Source organism: Rhea pennata, chromosome 2 (genome assembly GCF_028389875.1).
Source record: "Rhea pennata isolate bPtePen1 chromosome 2, bPtePen1.pri, whole genome shotgun sequence".
Classification (NCBI taxonomy): Eukaryota; Metazoa; Chordata; class Aves; order Rheiformes; family Rheidae; genus Rhea; species Rhea pennata.
In genome coordinates this window covers 152553187-152577775 of record NC_084664.1, presented here as the reverse complement: position 1 = coordinate 152577775, position 24589 = coordinate 152553187, and the positions used below count along the sequence as shown (strand labels likewise).

The 24589-nt window shown below is 44.2% G+C and overlaps 1 protein-coding gene across 5 annotated transcripts in view; it reads left to right on the top strand.

The window, feature by feature from the left end:
• The window catches only part of MTSS1 (MTSS I-BAR domain containing 1), a 117410-nt gene that overhangs the window by 71709 nt on the left and 21112 nt on the right, over positions 1-24589 (top strand). For all 5 annotated transcript variants that reach the window (XM_062570612.1, XM_062570614.1, XM_062570611.1 and 2 more), the window contains exons 4-6: positions 11418-11502; positions 12892-12983; positions 14482-14556. In XM_062570612.1, coding sequence (XP_062426596.1) covers positions 11418-11502; positions 12892-12983; positions 14482-14556 — 252 coding nt within the window. The remainder of the gene's footprint in view (positions 1-11417; positions 11503-12891; positions 12984-14481; positions 14557-24589) is intronic.

The window sequence follows — 24589 nt, the reverse complement described above, 5'->3', positions numbered from 1 at the left end:
TCTCTTTTTTTTCTTTTTATATATATATTTAGAGATTTAACATGCCATGTTGTGATCAGTGCTCTTACACCATTTGAACCTGTCTACTTTAATTAGCAGCTGGCATTGCTTATTTATAGATTCATAGAAAAAGCGTGAACTGCCAGAGTTGTCAGCACAGTGGGGTTTTTTTTTGTTTTTGTTTTCCCTGTTGACTAGTAGTTTATATCCATTTTTCCATAGATAAACTGGCTTGGCAACCTGCAGATGTTGAAAACACTGGTTACTGATGCTTGAAATAGAAATGGGCTCTGAAAATGATGTGGGATGGGAGGAAATAAATCAGAAACTGCTGTTGCATTAGAAGTCTATTAAGGCTGATGACACATCATGCTTACCAGAGCATAACTTTAAAGCTGACCACATTAAAAAAAAAAAAAATGGACAAAAAAAAAGACCCTTTAAAATCTTACTTGCAATATGCATTATTAAGGTTCAGTTTAACCTTTGACCTGCTACGGTAAGAAAACAAGTAACTAGTATGAATGTTTCATTATTTAGCATGTTTAGTTGGTTGGGAGGTGTTTCTCCAAGCAGGAGGAAGATCAATTCTTTTTAATAGAAGTTATGCCTATAGCATATGCCTAAAGCATATACTTTTTTTTTTTAACCTATAACTTTGAATTTGTGAAAGTTATAGCTTGCGTTGACACTGTCACGCTCGGGAAAAATGACAGGCACGCAAGGACCAAGGATGGTACCTCGTTGTTAAACTCTTGTGTGTTAGCGGTTCCTCAAGAGGTGTCTGCATACACACCTTACTGTGGGGGGAAATCATTTGAGGAAACTTAGCCCTTTTTTCAAAAAGCTTCCATTAAGTAAAAGGGTAAATTACTTCTCCCTGCAGGCTTTAAATCTGAGTACATGGGATATTGTTGAACAGCTGATGAGCAGTAGCTTGTTGGTAGGAGCATACTCTGAGCAAGCGCTTTACTGTATACCGCGACTGAGCGCCCTGATCTTGACACCCACGGTGCTCCCGGTGGCAGGGCAGGAGGAGACGACTGCAGCCCGGGGTTGTTGCTCTCTGTGAAGCAGCTGTAGGCTACGTACCATGGTCTAGCAAAACGCAGCTTGTGACTCATTCCCCTTAGACATTACCGTCGAGGTCAAGGTAGACCAGCCGGCTGTTCGGTAACTGCCTCTTTCCTGTGCACCCTTTCAATGCTGCTGCCTCCTTATTCTGGAAACTGTATTTTTCACTATTTTTTTCCAAAGCTTCTGCTTCCCAGTCTAGGCCAGAATTGAACACATTGGTGAGCAGCAGATGGATTTGAATCACGCTTGCATTTGGGGATTTGGGACTGCAGCCCAGGTCTGAAAGCTTCCAGAACGCAGGGTGGGTCCCGCCTCGGTTAACAGAAGCAGAATCTCCTGGTCTCCGTAGCTTGAGTTTTGCCCAAGGTCTCTGTGTTACAAGCTGTGCTTGAGAGCACCTGGCAAGATGACTTTCTGTTGAGTGATGTAGGGCTTTTCTTCCCCAGCTCTGTGTTACACATGGGACTTTTTTGATCTCTCTGTATACAGATGTTCTTTGAGCATCCTGTTTCTCACGTTGACCGTCTTTAGGAGAACAGCTGGGCAAATGGATCGTTTCTGCTTTCCATGGCAGGGCAGGATGCAGGGAAGCCTTTCATGCAACAACATCGCTGTGAAATGTGGGAATGTAGGTTAGGTGGTACTAAATCAAGGTGATCTCTAGGGGAATAGTTAATAAATCCTAAACAGGAGGTGACCCTTTCTGAGCGCTTCCCTTTCAACTTGTAATTTATGTGCTAGTCCTGTCCATTATAGTGCTTAAAGCATAGGTCAGAAATCCTCCAGCCTGCTTTGACACTTCCTCTTGTCTTTAATAGACGATTTAATGGCAATAGATCACAGCCAGCGGTGTGTGCAGGCGAAGGCTGGCGAGGGCTGTGTAGCAGAACAAGGGAGCAGCAGAGCATGCGAGGAGCTGTGAGATGTAGATGGATTCAGTGCATTACCAAAGATGTCCAAAGACCAGATGCATGTTTCTGTATTTGCAGACTACAATCGGGTTAAGTTTTTAGTAGTGTGAATTCGTTTTTGAGAAACTCTGAGAGATGCGAAGAAAGGAAATGTATGTGGATGCATTTGAACAAGCTAGTGTCTTTTTTTTTTGGCAGATAAACTTTAATTGGTTTTTATTTTGGATGTACCATAGACTCTACCCTCCACCCCCCCAAACTGGGTTGTGACACTGCTGTTTTATGTGCATAAGATGGATTTTCTTTTTCTTTTCTCTCTCTCTCTTTTTTTTTTTTTTTTTTTTGTCGCTCAAAGCTTTTGCTTTGGTAAAACAATTAAACTCTTAACCTCATCAGCTGCACTTACTACATGAATTTATTGTACTATTTAATGTACGTTGATGAAGTAGTGTCAGAGGAGTACAGATTCCCAGAAGGCATTTCTAAAACTTCAGTGAACTTTGGATGTTTAGATAAGGAAAAGAATTTCAGTGGCAATAGTCGACCATTGGAAGAGGGACCCAGGAATCTGCATCTCTGGCGATGCTCTGGACAAGGATGTCGGAAGCCTAGTGTAAGCTGACCCCACTTTTAGCAGAGGAGCAGACTGATGACCTCCAGATGAAGTTGTTCTATGATTGTGTGTTTTTTGCAAGAGCCGGTAAGAGGAAGGACCACAGACCAAATCAGTTGCACAAATATTTGGATTGCAGTAGGGCAGGCAACAAGGGGTTTCCACCTCTAGAAGGAGGTACAGCCAAAAAGGAAGGATATTAGGTAGTTTGCCTGCTGTTACTAAGAAAGTTTAGCAGCAATCTGTGTCTTACTTAAAACTACCCAACCCCAGTTGGTTTGAAATTATTAGACTGTAAAATAAACAGGACTTGGTTAGAAAGCTAATAGTACTTTGAGGTGTGCTGAGTAGGGTAGGCACAGAAGAGATTTTGTACTTCATCGAGGCAAAAACTAAGAAGGTTGAAAAAGAGAGCTGTAAAGTAACTTATGTGGGAGTAAGATAACTTCTACTTCCCTTTGGAGGCTTTAATTTCAGGATTTGCGAAAGCTCATTTATACTTTGTCTTTTTCTTCTTTCTTTGGGTTTCTAGCGTCTTCCCTTGATTTGAATCCTGATTTCCTGAGGCTTTTTTGCAGTTGTTTTTACTGAGGAGGAGGGTTGTGCAGTACTTTAATACTTAGCTTTCACGCACCAGTTTTATAATCTTGGTGCGCATTTTGTGTGCGTGCTGGAGCAGAGATGTACAGCAGAACTAGGGGCATCGGCTGTTCCCGCGGTCAGAAGATGTGTCGCAGTCCAGTGGAGTTTCTTTGGAAGATGGAATCCAGTTGCCGTGCCTGGACGGGAAGAGAGAAGCACGTGCTCGATATTTGCATGCCGATGAGCGTTGCTGCGAGTCTTGCTCCGTGCCAAAATGCCATGTTTGCAATGCCGTGCGACTTTGCAGCTTGCTTGATGTTTTCTACAAGACATGCTTTTGTTGTTGTTTGTTTGTTTGGTCAATCAAAAAACTCTCAAAGCTTTTCTCCTGCTGTACTCTTTGGGGTTCAAACAGGCGCACTTTAAATTCGGTGTGACAGCTCAGATTGTTTGGAAGGATTTGTGGGATAAACAGCAGTTTGCCTGCAGAGCACGCGAATCTGTGCAGTCAAAGCAGCCAGGGATCTGGGGCGCGTGGGCCTGTGTCCATAAGTTGTCTCACCGGCTCCGTTTGCAGCACGATTTGTGCGCAGAGCTTGCACCGCTTACTGTGTACGAGTAAAGGAGAAAATGCCAATTCCTTTTCCAATTTTGAAAGTTTGGATTCAGAGTTTACTGTTAAGCTTTATCTCTCTGAGCATGTGTTTATTGAGCTTGTGGGCAGAAGTGCAAAGTCTTTTAGTGTCTCTGTTTGGAGATGACTGTCCTCATTTTGCTTCTGTGTAACAGGTGGGCTTTTTATTTATTTTTTTTTTAACTGAGGTCAGTGTTGTGTACTGAATTCCTTTGCACTGTAGGCTTAAGCAGCCAGCTGGTGTCAAACCCATGTGGTGATAGTCTCCCTTGAAATGTGAAAATTCATGATACTGTAGTACAGTTGAGAAAGTTGAAAATAAGTGGGATGCTGCCAAAAAGAGGGAGAAAAAGGCATTTTAGTGAGGGCAAAGCTGTTCAACTGTTTCAGAGTTGGTATGCTGAACAGCACAGCAACTGTCTTTAAATATAGCATGGGGCGAAGCAGGCTTTGAAAGGTTTGGGGCAAGCTAGATGATTATAAAATCGGTGCCTTGGACTCTTGCAAAGGCTTTGCGTTATCTGCCATTCGACTAAAGCGGCGTGCAAGTGCTCCGTGTTCCTGCTGAAGAGGCTCCCGAGTTTTAGCAAAGCGTGAAAAGATGGTTCGTTTGAGGAAGCCCTGGGGCTCCTCGAGAGGAGCAGAGCTTTCCCCCGGGCGCAGGGGCTGGGGGCGGTGAGATCCCGTTGTGGCTCCCTCGGACGTTGATTGGTTTTATTTATTGAAGTCCTTGGATCTCTTTGGAACAAACTGAGGCACAACCAGCTTTCTCTGGAATTTCTCAAACTGCTCGTTTCTTGAGGCAGCTTTACACGGTTCTGCGTTGCTTCGTCCCTTCGCGATCCTCCCTTCCGCGCGCCGAGGGAGAGCGCGAGGAGCGGCAGCGTGTAAAAATAGCCTTGCCTGCGCTTGCAGAGCTGCTTGCTGGGGGGTTTCAGCTAGATTGCTGACTTCAAATTAAAAATAAAGAAAAAGATAGAAAAAAATTGTTCTGCTTTTTGCTCCTGTTTGTCTTAGCTGTGCCTGATGCTGTGTTTCAGAGGCAGCAGCCGTTTGCTCGCAGCCGAAATCCCGGCTGGAGCGCGGCTGGCAGCGCGGGTGGTTGGGAGCTGGGTGGTTACGGGGGCTTTGACCTTGGAGCTGGCGGTGTTGGCCAGGCTGGTAGCTGAGCCCCAAGAAGAGGAGAACAACTTGTAGCTTGCGCGTGTGCCGTGTGGAAGGAGCGGGGTCAAAGCGAAGGGTCGCACGCGATGCCGAGAGTGGAGGGGATCGCACGTGCTCTTCCAGCCCGTTTGCGCTGCGTTTGAGCGCTCCTTCGCTCGCTGAATATCGCCGCAGTCTGGTCGGATTACTTCGCAGCTGCTTGGAGCAGAGCAGCTGGATGTGCTGGGATTAAGGTTTGCCAGGCCCTTCGCGGAAGGGCTTCGCGCGGGGGGCGGCTTCGCTGTGAGCGCGGGCGTTCGTCAGCCCTTGTAGGGTTCAGCAGTCGAAGAAGAAAATACAAGAAAATGCAAGTCTGGTATTTGTTGCTCTGAGCAAATCTGCTTGTAACGCTGCTTTATTTTTGTGGCGTTAAAACCTTGATGTGGAACTTGTTATTCGTTACGAACTAGCGACAAGCACCTGCAAAGAGATGCAGAGTAACGCATGGAGGAAACCTGCAGAGGTGAAATACTGCTGCCTGCGCCGCGATGGTGAACGGGAGAGGAGTTGGGGAGCCACAGAAACTCACGCTCTTGACGCCAGCGTGGCCAAACTGGAGCCTTTCGTTGCTGAGACACGTGTTTGCGCGGGCCTTTTCTGCCCCGCGGTGTGACGGCAGGGTCCGGCGATGCTGAGCGGAGGCGTAAGCTAGGCTAGAAGACGTCGGAAGAGCTTTTCTGCATTTCCTTTTTTAACATACTGACTGGACGTGTTCACAGCCTGTTTTAAGGACTTCCTGAAGCTGGTGGTTGCCAGAGCAGGCTGTAGCCTGGGCTTGCTTCTGTTTTCCTGTTTCTCTTGTCTTGGCTTGTTCTTCACTGCTTTAGCTAACTGCCTCTTCTTTCTCTTTTAATTTTGGAAAATTGCTGCTAGTGCAATTTAAGACCTTGATACCGCCATCCATGAACACATGCTAACATCTTCTGCAAAACAGGAACCTAACACGTTTTCTTCTCAGGATCGTCTGGACTGCATGGAGTTCTAGTTAACGTGAAAGGGTTATCAGGCTCCTATAAATATATTTTCTAAGTAACTGAGCCAAAGGGGTGCTCTGCTCAACATTGCAAGCAATCTGTTCCATTGCAGGGACAGTGATAGGGCTGCAGTATGTGACAGTGGTCTGCTACCGTCATCAGAGCTTTTAAAATTTGGCTAATATAAAATATTTAGATGATTTTGACCTTTAATTTGCATTTGTTGAATTAGGTTTTTGAAAGATGTCTAAAGTAAAACTATTTTTAAATACTTCAGGAAACAGCTTTTAGCTTGTTCGGAACAGCAACTTTCAGAGACATTTGCCAAGTGCTGCTCAGAGAGGCTCTTGGTTTCGGAGTTTTCTGTTTGTTTTTTACTGGGTAGTAGATGCTGGACAACAACATTGTAGCATGCAGTTCTCCATGTGTTTTTGCAGTTTACAAACCTTATCTGGAAGCTGTCAATACCTTGAAACATAAAATGCTGCCATAGTTTTTTCATTAGGTTCCTGTCCCAGTGGCAATTCCTACAACCCCTGTGTCAGTCACTGTCTCTTTTGGGCAAAAGCCCTGCTCCTCTTCATGTCTGCTGTGCTACCCTGGCCAGACCCCATCGTCCTTGGGTTTTATGGGGCCGTTGACATAAACAGTTTTGCTAGATCGAGGTCCATGCTCTGTGTAATCTGCAAGGGAGGCTGCTTGCTCTTTTAACAGCGTAAGTTTAGATAAGGGGTGAATAGTGACCATTAGCTTAAAAAGCCCCACTGTTAGTCATCCTGTCATAGCCTCTGTGTTCTGAGCTGTATTTAATAATCTAGCCTATATTCAGCTGCTGCTTTAATCCCTGCTGAGAAATGGAAGCCTCTTCTGATGATTTTGAAAAATCAGAAGTATTACACCCATTTTTCTTTTTTTTTTTTTTTTTTTATCATTCTCATCCCTTTTAGGAAAGAGTGAAATGGCTGGTGAATTTGGACTCTGCCCTTGTAGATAAAGATGAACGGGTTAATAAGTTGGAGCCTTCAAGGCGCTTCCCAAAAGGCAGTTGTCTTCTGAGCCGCCTGGGGTTGCTCAGAACTGAAGCCCAAGGAGGGAGAGAAGAGGTTGATTGTAGAGAGCAATTTTGAGTATACAGAGGCCATGAAGCTGTACAGCTGCGCGTTTCATCAGATAGTCGTTTCCTTCATATGTGGGCATTATTAAGTGCAAACATAATGATTTGAATAAAACAATTGAGTCTCTTTGCTACAATCCCTCCCTGTTGCTTCTCTGCGGTGTTGAATGACAAGCGCAGAAAGAGCATCATTTATGGCTTCATAGTGCACTCATTGTAGTGCGGTGGCCCACAGGCTTTCATTTAATTATCTTGCATGAAAAAGATTTTTTTTCTTTTTTTTGGCTTTTCTTGGGTTTAGGCAGGAGTAGGGAAAAAGCGTGAAAGGTGAGAGCAAAAGCATGTTTGTTTTGCGGAGTTGCCTTTTGTGTTGAGAAATGCGTCTGATGTTATCACCCACTTTTGGATCAAATTTGGGTATTTTGTTAAACCAGTTTCTTTGAGTGGGGAAGTCTCATGAATATAGCTTTAGTCTCTGGTTTCATACTGTTACTTTACAGGGTTCCCAAACGTTGTTCACCTTAATGGATGAATTATTGTAGTGTGTCAGAGAAGCAGATAATTTCTAGCCTCGTTTTATAAATGGAGAGCCAAAAGCAAAGGAGTTTGATTTAAACAGTTGGAGAGCAATGAATAGAGCCCTGGTCTTCCAGTTTTCTCTTGGTCTGACTAAAAGTTAGCCACTAAAAGTGGCTAATCTGACCACTATATTTATCTTCTGGAAATTTGTAGCTACTGGGGAACATCATGACTTTGTGCTGGTGACCTGTTTTTGAGTGAAGACTGGCAGTACTTTCAGCATACTCCTCGTTCACTTGTGGCTCAGATGTTCTCGTTGCCACCAAGTCTGTGTATTGGTAGCCCTGAAAAAACAGCGATCTGTACTTGGTTTACTGCCCTCCTGCTGCATGGCTCCATCCTTGAACAAATAAGCAACTGGTCACTTACGGAGCCAGTCTTTCTGGGAAGAAAAACCGTAAACAAACTTGGAGGCTAAACCAGGTGCCTTATGGTCCTGGTATAGCCCAGTGGAGTCGTCAGATTTTGAAAGCTCTTTTGTCTTGCTCTTGAAATAGTGGGCTGCATATGCAACCTAAGGACTCATGCGCACATTGGTGTTCGTAAGGTCAGACCCCGTTTTGGAGAGTGCGTGTGATTAACCCTTTCATTTTGTGAGCGGTAGACCACTGCTGCAATGTCAAGCAGTAATTTATATAGATAAAGCATATATTACTTTTGCTCACTAAGGCTGTCTGGCTGGGCTGTGATAAAGAAAAATCCCAACTGCCGTTCTTCTCCATGGTTGGATGTTTTTGAGCTAACTCTAGTGCTACAAAATGGCTTGCTTCTGCCAGTTTGCATAGCCAGCTGGTCCTAGCCCTTCAGAAACAGGTACACCAGTGCTGTCATGGTGGGACCAGCTCTTGCGGGAACCTGGTGTCAGGTGAGATTAACCCTTCGCATTGCATGTGTTCCTGCTCAGCACATCCGTGCAGGCGGGCCTTCGCTCTGGGTGGGTTAAGGTTTGCCAAGAGGCCCATGCTTAAACTCTCTAACCACTCAGGAAGCATTTTAATTTCTGATAACGTAGTCAGGAACAGTGAGTCAAAACACTGTTGAGCTCCAAGGCTTTGGGGTGCTTTGGTGCTATCTCTGTGATGCTTTGGTGACAGCTCTGTGCCGTCTCCCCTGGGAGATGCACAGGGACACATTGCCATGGTTCTTGTCCCTGCCGATCCAGTGGGTGCCAAAATGCCAGACACCCTCATCTCCGCCAGAGCTTCTCCCCCATGTGCTTAATTAGACTTTGGCCGCGTTAGCTTCGAAACAGGAACGTGAAATGCAGAGCGCCTTTATTTCAGCAACGTGCCTGGAGCGGAGAGCGGTTCCTGTGCGCTGCGGCACCGGGGCTTCGCCAGCTCGGGGCTGACGCACCCTGTGAGTTATTTTGATTTCCTGCAGTGCTGCAGAAGTCTTGTTTCCAGCATAGTCAAACTTGGTTGATTGCTTTAGGTTCACTGAGTAGCACCGCTGGCCTTGCTAAGCCCCGACCCCGCGGGCCCCTCCTCGCCGCCCGCTCGCAGTCCGGCACTGCTCTTCGCGCTTTCCCGTGGCGCAGCTCGTTCCCTTCACGTGCGTGCTTCGAAACGCGTTTCTGCAACACTGTGTTTCCGAAAGGGCTGTTAAAAGCTCTTCAAAACTGGTCTTACCCTTCTTTCTTTGTTCTCTTGGGGTCATTTTCATTCCTAGAATAGCTAACACCTGGTATTTCTCAAACTCTTTAGGATAACGTGAGATTGCAAAAGATGTAAAGAATGGTTAAAAAAAAAACAAAACCCAAACCCAGTAACTCCCCTCATCCCAAACCATTTTTTTAACTAAACTATAGACCTAAGTTTGTGTAGCTGTTTTGCTGATCTTGTCCATTCATCTGTATTCTGTGAATATATTTACACTTCAGTTATTGATGTTTCAGTTAAAATATTGTTACGTTGCATTTTAATATTAATAGTAACTGACCCTGGTTTCCTACACTCTGAAGCACATGGTGCCTTATTTCCTATTTATTGTTCTAAAATGACTCGGTTCCTTTTTTTCATATGGTGGGGCTTAGGAGAGCAGTCAGTTCAACTCAGTTAACCATTGGTAGGTCTTAGCACTTAAGTTTTTCAATACAAGCCTCGCTGCATTTTGATGGAGATTTGCTCTGCTGACAGCCATGGAAGCTTTTGGTCCATTTTTCAGCCCCTTTTGCTTGGTACCTGCTCTTGGAGGTCATCTTCCGTTAAGCCCCAAGTTGCGTGTCCCCAAGGAAAAAAGCCCATCTTCTGCATCTGAGAAATGCTGTTTGTTGTAGAAATGGACCTGTTGGTTTGTTTGCCTTTTTGCCGAGGCCTTTCCCCATCCTCCATGTTGCTTTTTGGGTTACCAGAGCCTGTGGCAGCTCTCGCTTTCGCAGCGCGGCGTCACCGGAGGGGACGGGTGCGCTCGCGCCCTGGCCGCTCCGCTCGGCCCCCGTTTCCCAGCCGGGCTGCGGCTCTTCAGCCTTGCCAAATACCGGGATTTCAAAAGCTCCTTGTAAAAACACGAGTGAGCGAGCGAGTGACAAAGGACTTGGTGTTTATCTTCTCGAACAATGGAAAATACCCAACAGCCACAATCTGTTCCCGTGATTTAGCGTCTTTGTGCCAGAGCCATTTTGTGGACACAGAATTCAGTTCTGTAGGAATGCAGGAAAGTGGTAACTTCGAGGTTTGTGTTTAAAAAAAAATGATTAAAGACATCAAGCTTTTTTGCTTACAAGTTTTTTTCTTACACTATACCATTTTTCAAGGAAAAAAATGAGCAAAATCTAGGAAGGATGTCGTACTGTACGTTACAAGTCTAAGGTTATTTTAATAATCAAATGAGACCTTAAAATAGATGCTGGTGTCTTCACTGTTCTGGACAGTATTACAGTTTGGAAAGGCTTGGTGCAAAGGTTGATGTTTGTTCTCTGATAATAGGTTTGATTTGCAGATGGTGACTAAGCTGTTATCAGAACTAAAGCTAACTGAAACAAAATAATACTGAAATCCAATGTGCTGATCAAAGTGGGAAATGGTGGAACTTGTGGTTTTAAAAAAGGAAAACTCTGGAAGAAGAAGACTTGCTGCAAATTATTCCTGTTACGCAGTTGTCAGAGGAACTGAAGCGAGTCAGGGTACAGAGCAAATAGTGCCATCTTCTGGCACTATTTAGGTTAGTGATAAATCGGTGCATGATCTGAGATCCAGGTATGGGGGGTGGTGTGTCAGTGATGCGTATCTTCATCAGTGCATTAAGGAGCAGACAGGGTTAGTTCCGTATTCTGGAAAATTAAAACAGTTTTTGAGCTGTGCACTAACAAATCTGGTTATGGGAAATTGGATCAAGTCGCTAGATTTGTTTCAGAAATTTGGCATACTGCTGAGGACCTGCCTGGTTGTGGATGCCCAGCGTTCTGCCAGCCTTCTTCCTCTGTGCTTTGCCATCTCCAGCCCTGTTTCCTCAGCCCTTCCACCAAGGGGTTGAGTCTCACCGCACAAAAGGCTGCCAGAAGAACTGCTTTAATGCTGCTTAATCGTTCAGTTCTAGTCTCTCCCCAAGGTGATAGACACTACTGAGTTCTGCCTGGCTGGTAGCCTGGCTGATTTTATGGTGCCTGTATATAACAAATAGGGTTTTGAGTTGTTCCGTAAGACTTGCCACGCTCTTCCAAATTGCTGTGCCTCTGTCACGGGAAGGAGTCTTACCAGATGCCTCACCTTCCTCATGTTTTCCTTTGCAGGCGGCACCCGAGAGATTGGATCTGCCCTGACCAGGATGTGTATGAGACACAGGAGTATAGAGTCCAAGCTCAGACAGTTCTCCAGGTGAGTGCTTCTGTGCGTGGACCAGAGCCCGAGATTTGGCTCTCGTAAGCTATGGGACTACAGTTACAGTGTAGGTGTTGTGCAGCCCCCGTTACTGAGGAGCACGTAAAGCTGTTCACCAGCACTGGCTTTCCAGCTGATCTTGGACCCTCTCAGTAAGAACGGCCTTTCTCCTCTCTCTCCCAGCACATTGAGTGTTTTATAAGCCAGGAAACGCAACATTTCACTGCATCTTCTAGGATTTAGACTTGTCACCTCAAATCACACTAAATGCTGCAAATTCCCATCATCAGTTTGTCAGTCAGTGCTGAGCAGCTGCCGGTGGGGCGAGGGACCTGTCCGTGTGTTTGGGCACTTTAAGCCTTTTCGTTAAGTCTGAAAGCAGCAGCAATATTGTGCTGCTGCTTCAACTTACCTGAGAACCCAAATAGCTTGCAACCAAAAAAGAAACTACTATGGAAAAGTTAAATTCCGTCCTCCCCTCCTTCCAGTTAAAGTTGGACTGTGGAGGTAATGGAAGAACAACTTGCAGGTAAGCAGGGCTATACATAAAGCACAGCACTGCTTCTGTAGTATGTACACATGCTTCCTTTAACCAGGGATGCAAAATGTGTACTTGACCCAAGTGAGCCAAAATAATGCTTTTCCATTTGTTTGATGACTTGAGATTTCTGCCCTTTATTTTTTAAAAGATATTTGTGAAGTAAGTGGTTGTGGAAAGAGGACTTTCACCTCCAGTTACCGAAAGTTACCTGTTTTAATAGTGCCATCTCAATCCATTTAACCTAGTGCAGCCTTATCAGTGTTGTATCACAAACTCCGCTGCTCCTATGGCTCCTCTTGCTTACTATTCCCAGTAGCAGTGCCAGGCATGGCGTGGGCTTGGAGTCTGACTCACCTCCATGCTCCAGCCCTGGCTGGTGGGAAGTGAGACTCCTTACTGGGCAGGATGCTGATAGCTCCTACAGCTCCTTTCTGTTGTCCTCTACGTGTACGTGTCCTACGTAAGCTTATAATCTTCACGGGCACGTAAAACCCTTCATTCTCCAGGGTGTTTGCGTAGACTGCTTTTTGCGTGCTGCATGAGTGGAATCCAGCTGTTTACATTGGCCCTGTTTCAGGTCACTCCTCTGGTTTACACTCAATTCATCCCTGCCCTGAACTGCTGTACAGTAATTCTGGTTTATCTTGTGATTGGGACTTTTGTGATCCAGTCCTTCCCTTGCTTTCTCCAGCTTAAGCATTTTTATGTTCTGATATTTACATTGTGACACTGGTAGCTGTCGCAGCAAAAAGTAAAAATACTCCAGTGTTGACCTTGGCTCTCTATATAAGAATAGGGGCGTCTGCAGGATTTGATTGCTCTTTGTGTTTTTTCAACAAAATTAGTGCTTTAATTGACTGTCTGATAAACCCACTTCAAGAACAGATGGAAGAGTGGAAGAAAGTGGCCAATCAACTGGATAAAGACCATGCAAAAGGTAGTTACAGAGGAAGAATCCTTTAATAGGACTGATATTGTAATACCAGTTTTTCTTCCTCTTTTAATGGTTATAATGGGGAACAAAATGATATATGCTTAAGTATGTAGAGCAACATTTCTGTTTTAAAACACTATATCCAAAAGTGCCTAACAATTTTTTTTCACTCTTGCACTAGTTGTTTTTTTGGGATTTTTTTTTTCTCTAAGCTGGTATGCAATCACTGGTTTTAACTCTGTTAGGATACTCTCACTGTATGATCTATTATAGTGCAGAGGATGCCACATCTATCTCCACAAAGCTCTGCGGTGTAGTTAAAAGCTGGCTTTGAGATCACATTATGTCTTGGCCATAGTGTTCTCCAGAGAAGCCACAGCACTCTAAAACATTCAGTGCTGTTGTTTTATATCTGGTGGGACACAGAGATATGTACGTGGGGAGCTGGAAAGCTGTGTCATCGCACACGAGGTGCTCAGAGCTGCAGTGCCAAGCACTGCTTTGGAGGCATTCCTGGAAGAGCGAGTAGGGTCCTGCACGGCATGAGCTTGTGGGTAGATGGCTTCAGCTTTGCAGAACTCCTGCCAGGGGATGATGACCCTCTAGCACAGGTGCTGAAAGCTGGTCACAGTTCACCACTGACCCTTGAAAATTCAAGACTGCTGGATAAAAGCAGCACCATGCTGGTTTATTATGGGGCGGAGGGAGGGGGCTGACTCACCAAAATGCAGAGAGACCCAGCACTCAGGGGACAGATTTGGGTGTTGGAGGTGTGGTTGGCCCAGACACAGTGCCTGCCATGAGCCTTCTTCAGTTTTTCCACGTGTAGAAGAGCAGTAACAGTGACCACCTCTGTTAAAGTGTGTGTATGAGAACACACATACATACACATCTTTTTTATTACTATTTTTTTAGTATCAGCTTTCGTATCTAGTATCTTTAGCGTGCCTAAGACAGAGGTGGAATATTTTGTTCTGGGCTTTTAATTCTCCTGGGGTTTGCAGCTCATCTAAAAATGAGGACAGCTGCAGCATGCTCCACTTTGTGTGCAAGAGCTGGCAATGTGACCCTTTCTTAGCACCCTCTCCCTCTGCCTGGCTTTCCTGCTGCATGAGGATCATGGGATCTTCTCTACCTTGCCATTTCAGGATCCTGGCTTTTGAATACAGATGTTTTGAGAGGCCTGCCATCTCCATTTTCTGTTCCTGAGAGTGGATGAGTCTCTCAAACAAAAATCACTCTCCTTTTGTACTGCTCTTTCAGCTGTAATTTTTGTAAAGGCTTTGTTTGTTTGGGAAAGATTCAGTTTTTGAATGTGCTCACACCCTAAAACATTATATTTAGCCAAATATATAGGCACTACAAAATGTGAGTTCTAAGCTGCTTTGATTAAAAAAAAAACTTAAAATTTGTAGCCTGATATCTTTAGGCAGAGCCTTTTCTGTGAAAAGCCTTCATTTTTATATCAGGTGTGTTGATACAGAGACTGTGTGTTTTTTAGAATACAAAAAAGCGCGCCAAGAGATAAAAAAGAAATCGTCTGACACACTGAAGCTGCAGAAGAAAGCAAAGAAAGGTAACTTGCTCCCTACTTGTGCTCTTAAGCACCTTTTGTGCTGTGCTCGTTGACACAGGTTGAACGACGACAGGACTTTCTAGTCTAATAGCTCAGTCCCCTGTAACATACTGCCGGGGTGTGCTTGAATACCAGGGTACAATTACTATGTGTCACGTAAATCACATTTGAATGCTGCTGTCTAATGTTCTTACAGAAAAGCTTTGAAGCTGTTTGTACCGAGTCAGTCATTTCAGAAAACACAACGCTTGCTGCTAACTGATTCCTGCTGAGAGCATTGATGCTGTAACATGACTCATGCAGATACCTGTAAAATCTTCTCAAATCTTTCGGAATAGTATAAAGAAGCCATTATGTAAATTTTCTGTAACTATTAACATTTCTTGCTTTCTTTCTTTCCACCCTCATTTTTTTTTGCAGCCTATAATCTCCTAAATCTTGCGTTATTCCTCAGTGGGTGAGAAGGTGGTATGGGTTGTTGTCAGGGAGGGCACTTGGCAACCATAGAAAACTAGAGATGAGTAGGAAAAGACAGGGAGGTCTCCACAAAAGGGATCTCTCTCTTTTTTTTTTTTTTTTTTTTTTAATCAGCTGAACCTCATGCTTCTATCGCTCTCCCACCAACAACTTGTCATAGGAGTTGTTTCTTCATATTCGTAGAAACATGGCTCCACCTAGATATTGCAGGATTGCCATCACTAAGGGCGCTATTTAGTGAGGTGCAAGCCCCACCAGGCTTTGTAAAACTGATCCAGAGCTTGTATGGAAGCAGATTTGCTCGTTCTCTTTCCTGGCATTGGGCTCCTACCAGGTTTGAACAGCCCTTGGGCTGCAGTTTGTGCTTCCCCCTCCTGCCTAAAAACTATGAGCCTGGAGACGAGCAAAATAAATGCTGGGGCCAGGAGTTTCTTGAGTTTTTCAAAACCTGTAAGTTTAGACCTATTTGTACTTTATCCAGTATAAATGAGCAATCCCTGGCTGTCCTCCCCGAAAGGTGAGATGATAGTTACACTGGTAGAGCCATGTGGCTGGCAAACTGCTCTTGGATCTTAACTGACTTATAAGAGGGATGAGAGAAGGGCACGGAAAGACAGGAGCTAAGAGAAGAGCTGAGCTACGTGTGCCCAGCACATGCGTCTGTGTGTTACTGGAGAAGTCCAGCTTTTTGGGTCAGAATGTGTATCTTTAGGTGTGATTTGTGTATGTGTGTGTGATAAGACTTTTTTTTTTTTTGTCTTGTTCACTCATTTACCATTTTGTGCAATGAACTGCCTTGTTTCAGACTAACTGCTTCAGAGAGTGTACTGCTCCCTTCCTCTTTCTTCCCTTCTTTTCCCCGTTCTGGTTCGACCCCTGTTGTCCCACTGTAACCAGAGCAATCCCTTGGGGTCCAGGAGGTGGGAACTGAGAAGAGCGTGTCCAAGTCCCGGGAATGAATGATGATTAAATTGGAGCTTTTTTCTATAAGTTGACAGATACTTTGTTCTGTCAGCAGTAGTTAAAGCAAATAGGCTGAAGCTCTTGTGTTTTCTGCCTACACTTTTGGGTTCATCTCTCCCTCCCCTGAACATGCCATGCCTAACCAAGAGATCAGCCCACCAGTGTCTTGTCCTCCATCGGGATTAAACATCTTCAATGGGGACTGGAATAGGCCTCATTTTGCTATCGTTTTTATAGTAGCCATGCTGCAATTGAAGTATCTTGATTATTTTTTTAGAGCCATTTAGAGCGAAGGCTCTTCATTTTGCAGCTGTAGCAGATGCTCTCAGAGCTGTCAGTGAACCTCCTGTATTTCCATGCAGTAGGATCTCCAAGTGGTGTCACACACGTGGCGCTTGGGTCCAGAGCAGAAGCCAAATGAGGCTGAGGCAGGATGAAAGCCAGCTGCAAAGAGAGGTGTGGGGGGGTGATGGAGGTGATGAAGGCACCCAGGTAGCCAGCACAAGGAAAAGGAGGAGCTGCAATAACTTTTTTAGGAGCTGAGAGCTGTGAACGTCTGTTCTTGCTGGCCCTGGGGAGGAGAGACGCAGCGAGGTGCTGAGGCTCGTGCAGACATGAGATCAAATGCCTGAACCTGCCAGGCCGGTGGATTACAGGCACAGATGGGAGGAAAGTGGGAGGAAAATCCATCTTTTGACAGACTATTTAAAGCAGTTAAATATAGAAGGGATGAAAGTAGCAGGTGGTTTTTTTTTTTTTCCTTCTTTGTCTTTTTGATCCTTACCTTGAAGGGAGAAAGCACGAGTATGAATTTGTAAGAGCAGTGTCAGATATTACTATGCGGACTTTGTTGCATGTCTTCTCCTGACAGGTCTGTTTAATGTGCTACGCTGTGCAGTATGTTGCTTTTGTCGCTGAGGCAAAAACATGATCAAGAAGGGGTTTATTTACAAAATGGCAGCGCTCTCAAACTGATTCTGCTTTAGGTTACAAGTGAGGTTTGAACTCGCTGGCAGAGAAAGTCTCTGGTGAACCCATCCCAGCATGTGGCCGAGTGCATGTAAATGCTCCTTTATCGTGTCTTCAGCTCTTCTGTTTCCTTGTTGAACAGACTTGGCTGTTTTGTTCTGTTTTTCCTCAGACGGGGCCTGTCCCTTAATTTTCTGCAAAGTTACTGACTCACCTATGGGACTTCCAAAACAGCAAACACATTCTCTACCTAGTGCTCGTAAAAATGTTTTGAATTGACCATACCACCATCTGTGGGCAAGTGAGATGTTTGCCCCGTTCTGGATTTGGTTAATTACTGTGCATGCTACTAAAAACGCCTTTCAAGGTTTTTCTAAGTCGGCTTTCTGCTGTGACAGGATAGGGCAGTGATTCGCTTTGGGCAGCTTTAGATCTAGAAGCTGAGATACAACCCTGCACTTCTCACTTGCATGTGTTACGACGGTGCTGTCCCCCCTGCCTGTCACGTCAGGCTGCAGAGCCTGTGTCCCGTGGCGTCTGCTCCTTGCATGGTAGCTGCTCACTCCTTGCCTGCATCTCCAGGGCTTTGGGGGAGATGTTCACAGTTCTTGGCAGGCGTGATGCAGGTCTGGCACCCCTGGAGCACCAAGGGGCCAGGGACATTTGGGTTTGCCTCTTCTCTGGCTTTGCAAGGTCTTTCTGGTCCGATTGCATGCAGCCAAGCTGAAAGTTCAGGTCTCGCATTTGAGGTAATTTCTTAGAAATTATATTTGCAGAGTAGAGTGGGGCTTTTTTTTGTTTTTTTTTTTTGTTTTTGTTTTTTTTTTTGCTTTTAATTTTAATAAAGGTCCTTCCATAGCAGGAAGTGATCAGGAAACAGCAAACTTTGGAAACTTCAAAGATCTTATGGGTCCTTTCTGGATGTTTGCTAGAGTATAGCTGGTAAAATGACAAGTCTTTGTGGAAGTGTAAGTATTGTGTTTTGAAGGACCTTTCAGGGGTGATATTCATTCTTTTTGTTACCTTTGACTGTAAGAAATCCTTGTGAAGTCTAAATACGTGCAGTCTGTATAGGACCCTGCAGAACCCAGTGCAGTCCCTGGGGTGTCCTGCTGCTGTGGTGGGGCAGTCATCAATGCACCTCTTTCCTCACTCAGGTTCCTAGGAGATGAGGTCGATAGGGCACATTGCCTCCCTGGCATTGAAACTTTGCTCTTTTCCTCAATTTCTAAACAGAGGAGGCTACACAGTGGATGAACCTGTGTACATCATCTTATAAATTGCTCTTTGCTTTCAGGCAAGAGTTGGACATCAAAAGTCCACTTAGCTAACCTGATTCAGCAGATTAATTACATATATATTTAATACCTAAACATGGATTTGTTTTATGCTGAGTCAAGGCCTCTACAGCTATAGCTGCTAGAAGCTGTTGCAGCTATACTGAGCTCAGAGGAAAAGTAGCAGCAGTTTTGCCTGTAACTGTTGGGGAAGCTCAACAAAATGCATGACTTTTATTTCCCCCCAAAAAGAAAAAATATAACTGAAACACTCAAATGACTTAAAGTATAACAACATATCATGTGAAATCTGGTGTGCGTGTTGGCTTTATTCTGTGCATTTTTTTGACCTTGGATGTTTTTGATTGAGTAGACAGGCTTCGATTCTGCTCCTAACATATCTGGAAGGTTTCACTTTGAGGCTGTTAACATGTTACTGTGTGCTAACTTGGAGGAAAAAAATGTTTAAATCCAAAGGGATTTTTAAAAAGGAATTATTTATAACAGTCTCAATAAAAGACCAAGGCTATTATAACATGTTTTAATGTGAGAGCTGAATTTTGCCTTTATTCAGAGATCTTTCTGCGGAGTGCCATAAACATTCAGCATGACATTTCATCTTGTCTTGTCACTGTGGAGTATCCAAATGCACAACGTGTACTTTGCTTTGATGCTTCGCATTATTCAGTGGTTTTTGAAAATACGCTTACCAGCCTGTTAATGAAATTGAGAGAGCGGAATGATGATTAACTTAATGTAATACTGTCAAAAGTGCCTTTTCTTCTCCCTCCTCCTGCTTAGCTGAGATGACATGTTTGTGTTTTTAGAGCCTCTGCAGCTGTTTTTGTTGTATGCTCTGGTCTTTGCAAACTGTATTAATTGCTGTACTGTTCTCATCGGTGATTGTGCAAATCCTCTGACTCTTAGCTAAAACCCACGAAACTCTTCCTCACAGCTAAAACTGAGGAACAACTCAGTTTTTAAGCAAATACAGACCTCCTCGTTCAGGTTCTTCGCATGGTCCCCATGCTTAGCGCTTTCCTGGAGCGGCAGTCTGGGGAGGGACGACCTCTGAGCAGACCCCGGCTCCACTAGGTTATTTCTTCAAATGGAACAAGTGTGGGGTGATGGGTGAAGGGAGAGCCAGGACTTGCTCTGCAGCTGATATGATATGGCTCAGGAGGAGGGGAACTAGTTAGCAAATTATCCTTATCTGTGGATTTTTGTAGTGCCTGCGGTTTTTTTTTTCTTTTCCCACCCCCGCAACGTTTGTAATGTAAGCTCCACTTTATAAAACTTCAGTGAAGACATGTTGACTGCTCAGGGACTGCAGATCATTTTGACTTTTATTCCTTGAGTCTGAATGTCATTTGACACTTCTTCCTGACAGTTAGCCAGGTTTATTGCAGAGCTTAATATAAATTTTTTAATTAAAATGTGCGTATCATGGTTAATCTTTTTGATGTTCTTCCACACTGCATTAGCAATTAGTGTTTCGTTTAATTAACAATCTATTAATGTAATTGCAGTAGAGAACATCAGAAAATGCTGCGGTTACTAATGTAGCAGCTGCCTCAGGTTGTCGAGTTTCTAAGGTTCCCCGTTCTGCGTCGGTGTGCACCTCGGTCCTCTTCAGCCACTCGAGCAGAGTGTGATGGTTGTCTGTGTTGTGCACTTGCTCTGAAACACAAATTACCATGCTTTTGCGTAAGAATCTGCAAGCTAAACTGAGTTCTTGAACTGACTTAAATTTCTTAAAATAAAACTGCGTGATAAATAACCAGGCATTTGATTTGCAGCAGCTCATCAGTAAGCAAAGCTAATGCATTTGCCTTTATCAGCAGCAGCAGAAGTCAAAACAGGCTACTCCGTACTGCTCACTCTTGTGTCTCTGAGCTGATGATAATGTCTGAACTCTAGGAGTGCTGGAATACCAGTTTGACTTTTTTTTATTTTCCTTTCTGTGTCAATTTTGTGTCCTGCAATTTCTCATCATGCGCACCTGCCTGACAGCTGAGGCTCTGGGTAAGTCTGTGCCATGCTGTAACCCTGGTGGCTGGTTTATTGTAGCCCTTGCTGTGGCCTCTTTATGGTGTCTGGTCTCCACTAACTGCCTAGACTTTAATTTCTAATGAAACTAAAACATTGCCTACTCTTAAGGAACAAACCATCTTTTGATTTGTATCTTCTTTTGGCATCTGATTGGAGCACTGTAAAAGAAGAAAATTGGTTTTGTAGCCGAACCTCTGGTTTGTTTTAGAAAGGGATTAACGTGGACTGATCAAATCATATCATGGTTGCGAGAGAAGCTAAATAGAACAGACATGTCATCAAGGTGATGTTCAAATAATTGAATGTCTTATCATTAATATGACTTTTAAAGTCTAGAGCTAAAGTCCTTAGTGTTGTTTTTTTGTAAACCTGTGGTCCAAATCCCTTTTCTCTGAAATTCGCATGCACCCTTCTTAAATGATGCATAAGAAATCACATATAACTTCATGCTGGGGAAGGGGTGGAATTGGCCTCACAGTCGTTTCCTCTTCTGCTGCCTGATCACACCTTGAATCTGTGCTGTTTTCAGTCATTGTATTGAAAATGTGAAGAAGTTGCCTTGATCTTCTCTGAAGTGAAATTTAGTGTGTTTGAGTCTGAGAGAAAATACCAGACCTCAGCAGGTAGGAATAATCACAGAGGATTTTAAAACTGCCCTCTGGAAGAGCCTAGATGGATCAGACAGGGAGACTCTTAATCAGGGGGCCTTGGCTGGGTACTGGGTACCCACCACATGGTCTCCTTCCTGGTTTGCACTGGCACTTTGTTTCTCCTGGTTTGCAATTCGATCTGCAAGCTTCCTTTGAGAACTTGAACTTTGTCTTTTGACGGCTTAGCACTTAGGAACCTCAGCAGCTGATTCAGGTCTCCAGTAGTCACTGGAAAGACTCAGATTTGGTTGCTGGATTTCTGGAATTGGCTTCTAAAGTTAACCCCAGCAATGAGATTTTCCACCTTTCTGTAAGCTGCTGCAGAACCATGTTAGTCTCAGTCTGGGTCCTTATCAGTTTTTTGGCTTTACTGCGCAGGACTCGAAGGGGTTGCTCCCCTGGAAGATGGAGCAGGTCTGCCGTTGTGAAGGAAATGATTTGGGGATGAATGGCTTTGAGCTCGTTTTGGTTTGTGCTGGTAGATGTGCTGTCAACATTTGATTGTACAGTGTCAATGCCTGCACTCCAAGTAAAGTGTCCATGTGGAATTTTTAAGACACCCAAAATGAATGTGAGGGAGCAGTCTTTAGGTGAGAATCAGAACATGGGAAATACTAATTTCACCAATATTTTTTGTTACTTTGCCAATAATAGCATTAACTTTCGCAGTCAGACTTAGACTGAGAGCATTTAAAAATCAGTGCTACTCTTTGCTGTTGTTGAGTCTTGCTACTTTAAGTTGTCTTATAAAATATAAGCATGAAATTGGGTTGAAAATTAGACTTACCTTTTGTCTTCTCCCCAGTACGTTCCTTCGATTGAAGTTTTATTTCAAACAGTGGTTATTTAAGAATTTGCATGAGGCTTTTAGCTGTAGACCACTATAAAACTGATGTTTTAATGCACATCAGCTCTTTAAAGCTTTTGCATGTCATGCTAGTGATGTGAAGCACCCTCTCTGAAGGTCACATATTAAGACTATTTGATGAGTAATGGTGGATTCATGTGAATATTGATGAGAAGTGATACAGCGACTGTGATTTGCTCTCTCCACAGCTCTTGCACTGTGTGCTTGCCTGTGCTGACCCACCAGTCCCACGGCCACCGGGCGCATGTTACTTTTGGTCCTGGCAGGGTTCAGACTGTAACTTCTGGTTCTGCATTTCTGTTCCTCACTGCACCACCAAAACTCCCACTGGAGAAAGGGTGGATTCACATTTCTCCTGGCTTTTCAGATTATTGACTTGTTCTTCTGCATGCAGATGGATGTGTTTTGCAGAGCCATCCTTAAAACATACTCATTTCTGACCAATTCCAGGTGACTACAATGGACACATTTGACACATTTCACCATCTCTAGAGCTGAGTGTTTTGGTGGGTTGTTCAAACCAGTCTCCAGCTGGGATAGGAGTATCCTTCCAGGTCCACCTTTGCCCACCATGGCCATCCAGGTGTTAAATGATGAGACTGTTCTGGAACTATTTTCTGTCATTATAAAAATTGCATTGGTTTGGAAACATTTCCAAATGTGTAACCTAAAGCTTTTACTGTGCTAGGGAGAGTAATCAATTGTTAATGTTCCTTACGAAAGTGTACCTCATGTCCACAGAAACAGATTGCAGTAGATTTTCCAATAGACTGCAAAAGTAGTGCAATCGGTTGTCAGGGATACCTGAAATAAGTGACTTTCCCCTCACAATTCAAAGGGGAAGAACTATCATTGCTCTCAAGCAGGGGATGCTGTGCTGACAGGGGTTGTAGGGCAAGGTGCCGTGGAGACTTGGTGTCTGCAGTGGCTTTTGACACTGATGCCTCCTCCTGAGAAATGTAGTGGGTTCAGACCAAGGAGGGCTGGAGGCCGGTGGGGAGCAACGGAGATGCGCAGCCTGCCCGTGTGTCCTTGGCATCCCCAGGAGTAGGAGGGCTGCCCTGGGGCTGTGCTCAGAGAAGAGGAAATGGGTTGAGAGAGAGCTGGTTTTGTGCCCTGTAAACATCTGACTTGAGAAGCTCATCCAGGCAATTCAGAGCACCTAAGCTGGTTCACTGCTCTGAATTATACCTGGAGCACTTGTCTGCTTTTGCCAACTGCACAGGCACCCATGAGCCACAGCTCCATAAAAGTGGTTGTGATAGACGGTACGTCTGTTAATTTCCTGATTTACTTAACATTTGTATTTTACTCCGTTAGGGAGATGCAGAGGGTGCTGGAGAGCTATGCGATTTTATATGCAGCAGTTCTCCAGAGCTGAACTGGTGGGTGCATGTTTTAGTTAGCAGTTAATGTGTTCTGCATATGGCCACTACGGCCGTACGAACAATCCGGTATCTAGCGTTGAAGAACATGAGCTCATTTCACCTGCAATCATTTCCAGGCAGCTCTCCAAATAAAAGTTCTGGGTAATAATGTAAATCTCAATTTTGTAAGGAGTTTGAAAGAACAATTCCAGGGAAGCTTAAAATGATTGATTGCTGCATCTGACTGCAACGTTGAGTATGAGAAAGGGCCCGAAATGTACAGAGCAGTGGTCAAAGAGAAGGCCATGGGTTTATCTCTTGAGGTGAATGACTAAGAAGGCACAGGCCCAATAGAGAATTATTTAAAATTCTTCTAAAAGTTGTTTCTGGTAACTACAAATTTTGAGAGAGAGACCAGGTAACTCTGCAGCTTCAGAGTCTGTTTTAAAACTCTTTGGGAAATAATTAACTTTATGATTTACCTTGCACTAGTCAGTCTGATCTTGAGGGTGAGAACCTGGGAGTTTGTGCCGATAATGTCGTCCATGCGTGTCCTTGACAGGGGCTGTGCTGGAGCCACCCGGCTGGCGGGGATGCTGTTCCTTGAGGTTGCACCTCGGAGCCCCATGCGTAGGGAACCGTATGGTTTTATCTGGATTACATCCAACTGAGCAGAGGAGATCTGGGTATATCCAGCCCCTAATGCCTCTAAGTCAGAGTGATTCTCTTTAATCCGCTCTTGCTCAATCTTTTCTGTTCTGGTTGTCTGTTAGTGCTCGGGAACCAATGACTTCACTTTCCTCTGAAGTCATAGGTATGATAATCAGGCAAAGGTCTGCCTTTGTAGCTCTGACCTTGAGTTGTCTTGTGGAATATGGTATTTTGTACTGCACGCATCAGGAGGCTTTTTTCTTCCTCCTACTCATAACTTTAAATCCTGCATGCACAAAGATTGTCCATAAAACAGATTGTCCATTAAAAATGGGTTTTTTTGGTAGCTACCTGTAACATGCACATCATTTTAAAATATGATCTTACTGATATTGAGCCACAGTGGAATGGAAATGCACCTGTCATTCTTACTTTGTGGTGTTTCTGGAAGATTTGAGAGAAATTTATGCAGCTGAGATTCTTTAATCAGAGTTGTTCGATGCATGAAAAGATCTTTTAACTGTAACAGTGTTGACTCAGTGATGCTAGAGATAAGCAGCTCGTTACTAGAGGAACGGATTTTTGGCATGATGCAAGATAAGCAGTTGTTGCAGAATAAGATACTTAGCTGTCATAGAAATTTTTAGTGTTATGAACGAGTTGGCTTATGGTGAACTGGATGAAGCTTTGTGATGGCTAAACATTGGATTTTTTTCCAGAGACGAATACTGGACTGGACATATTGATGTATTTTAGATG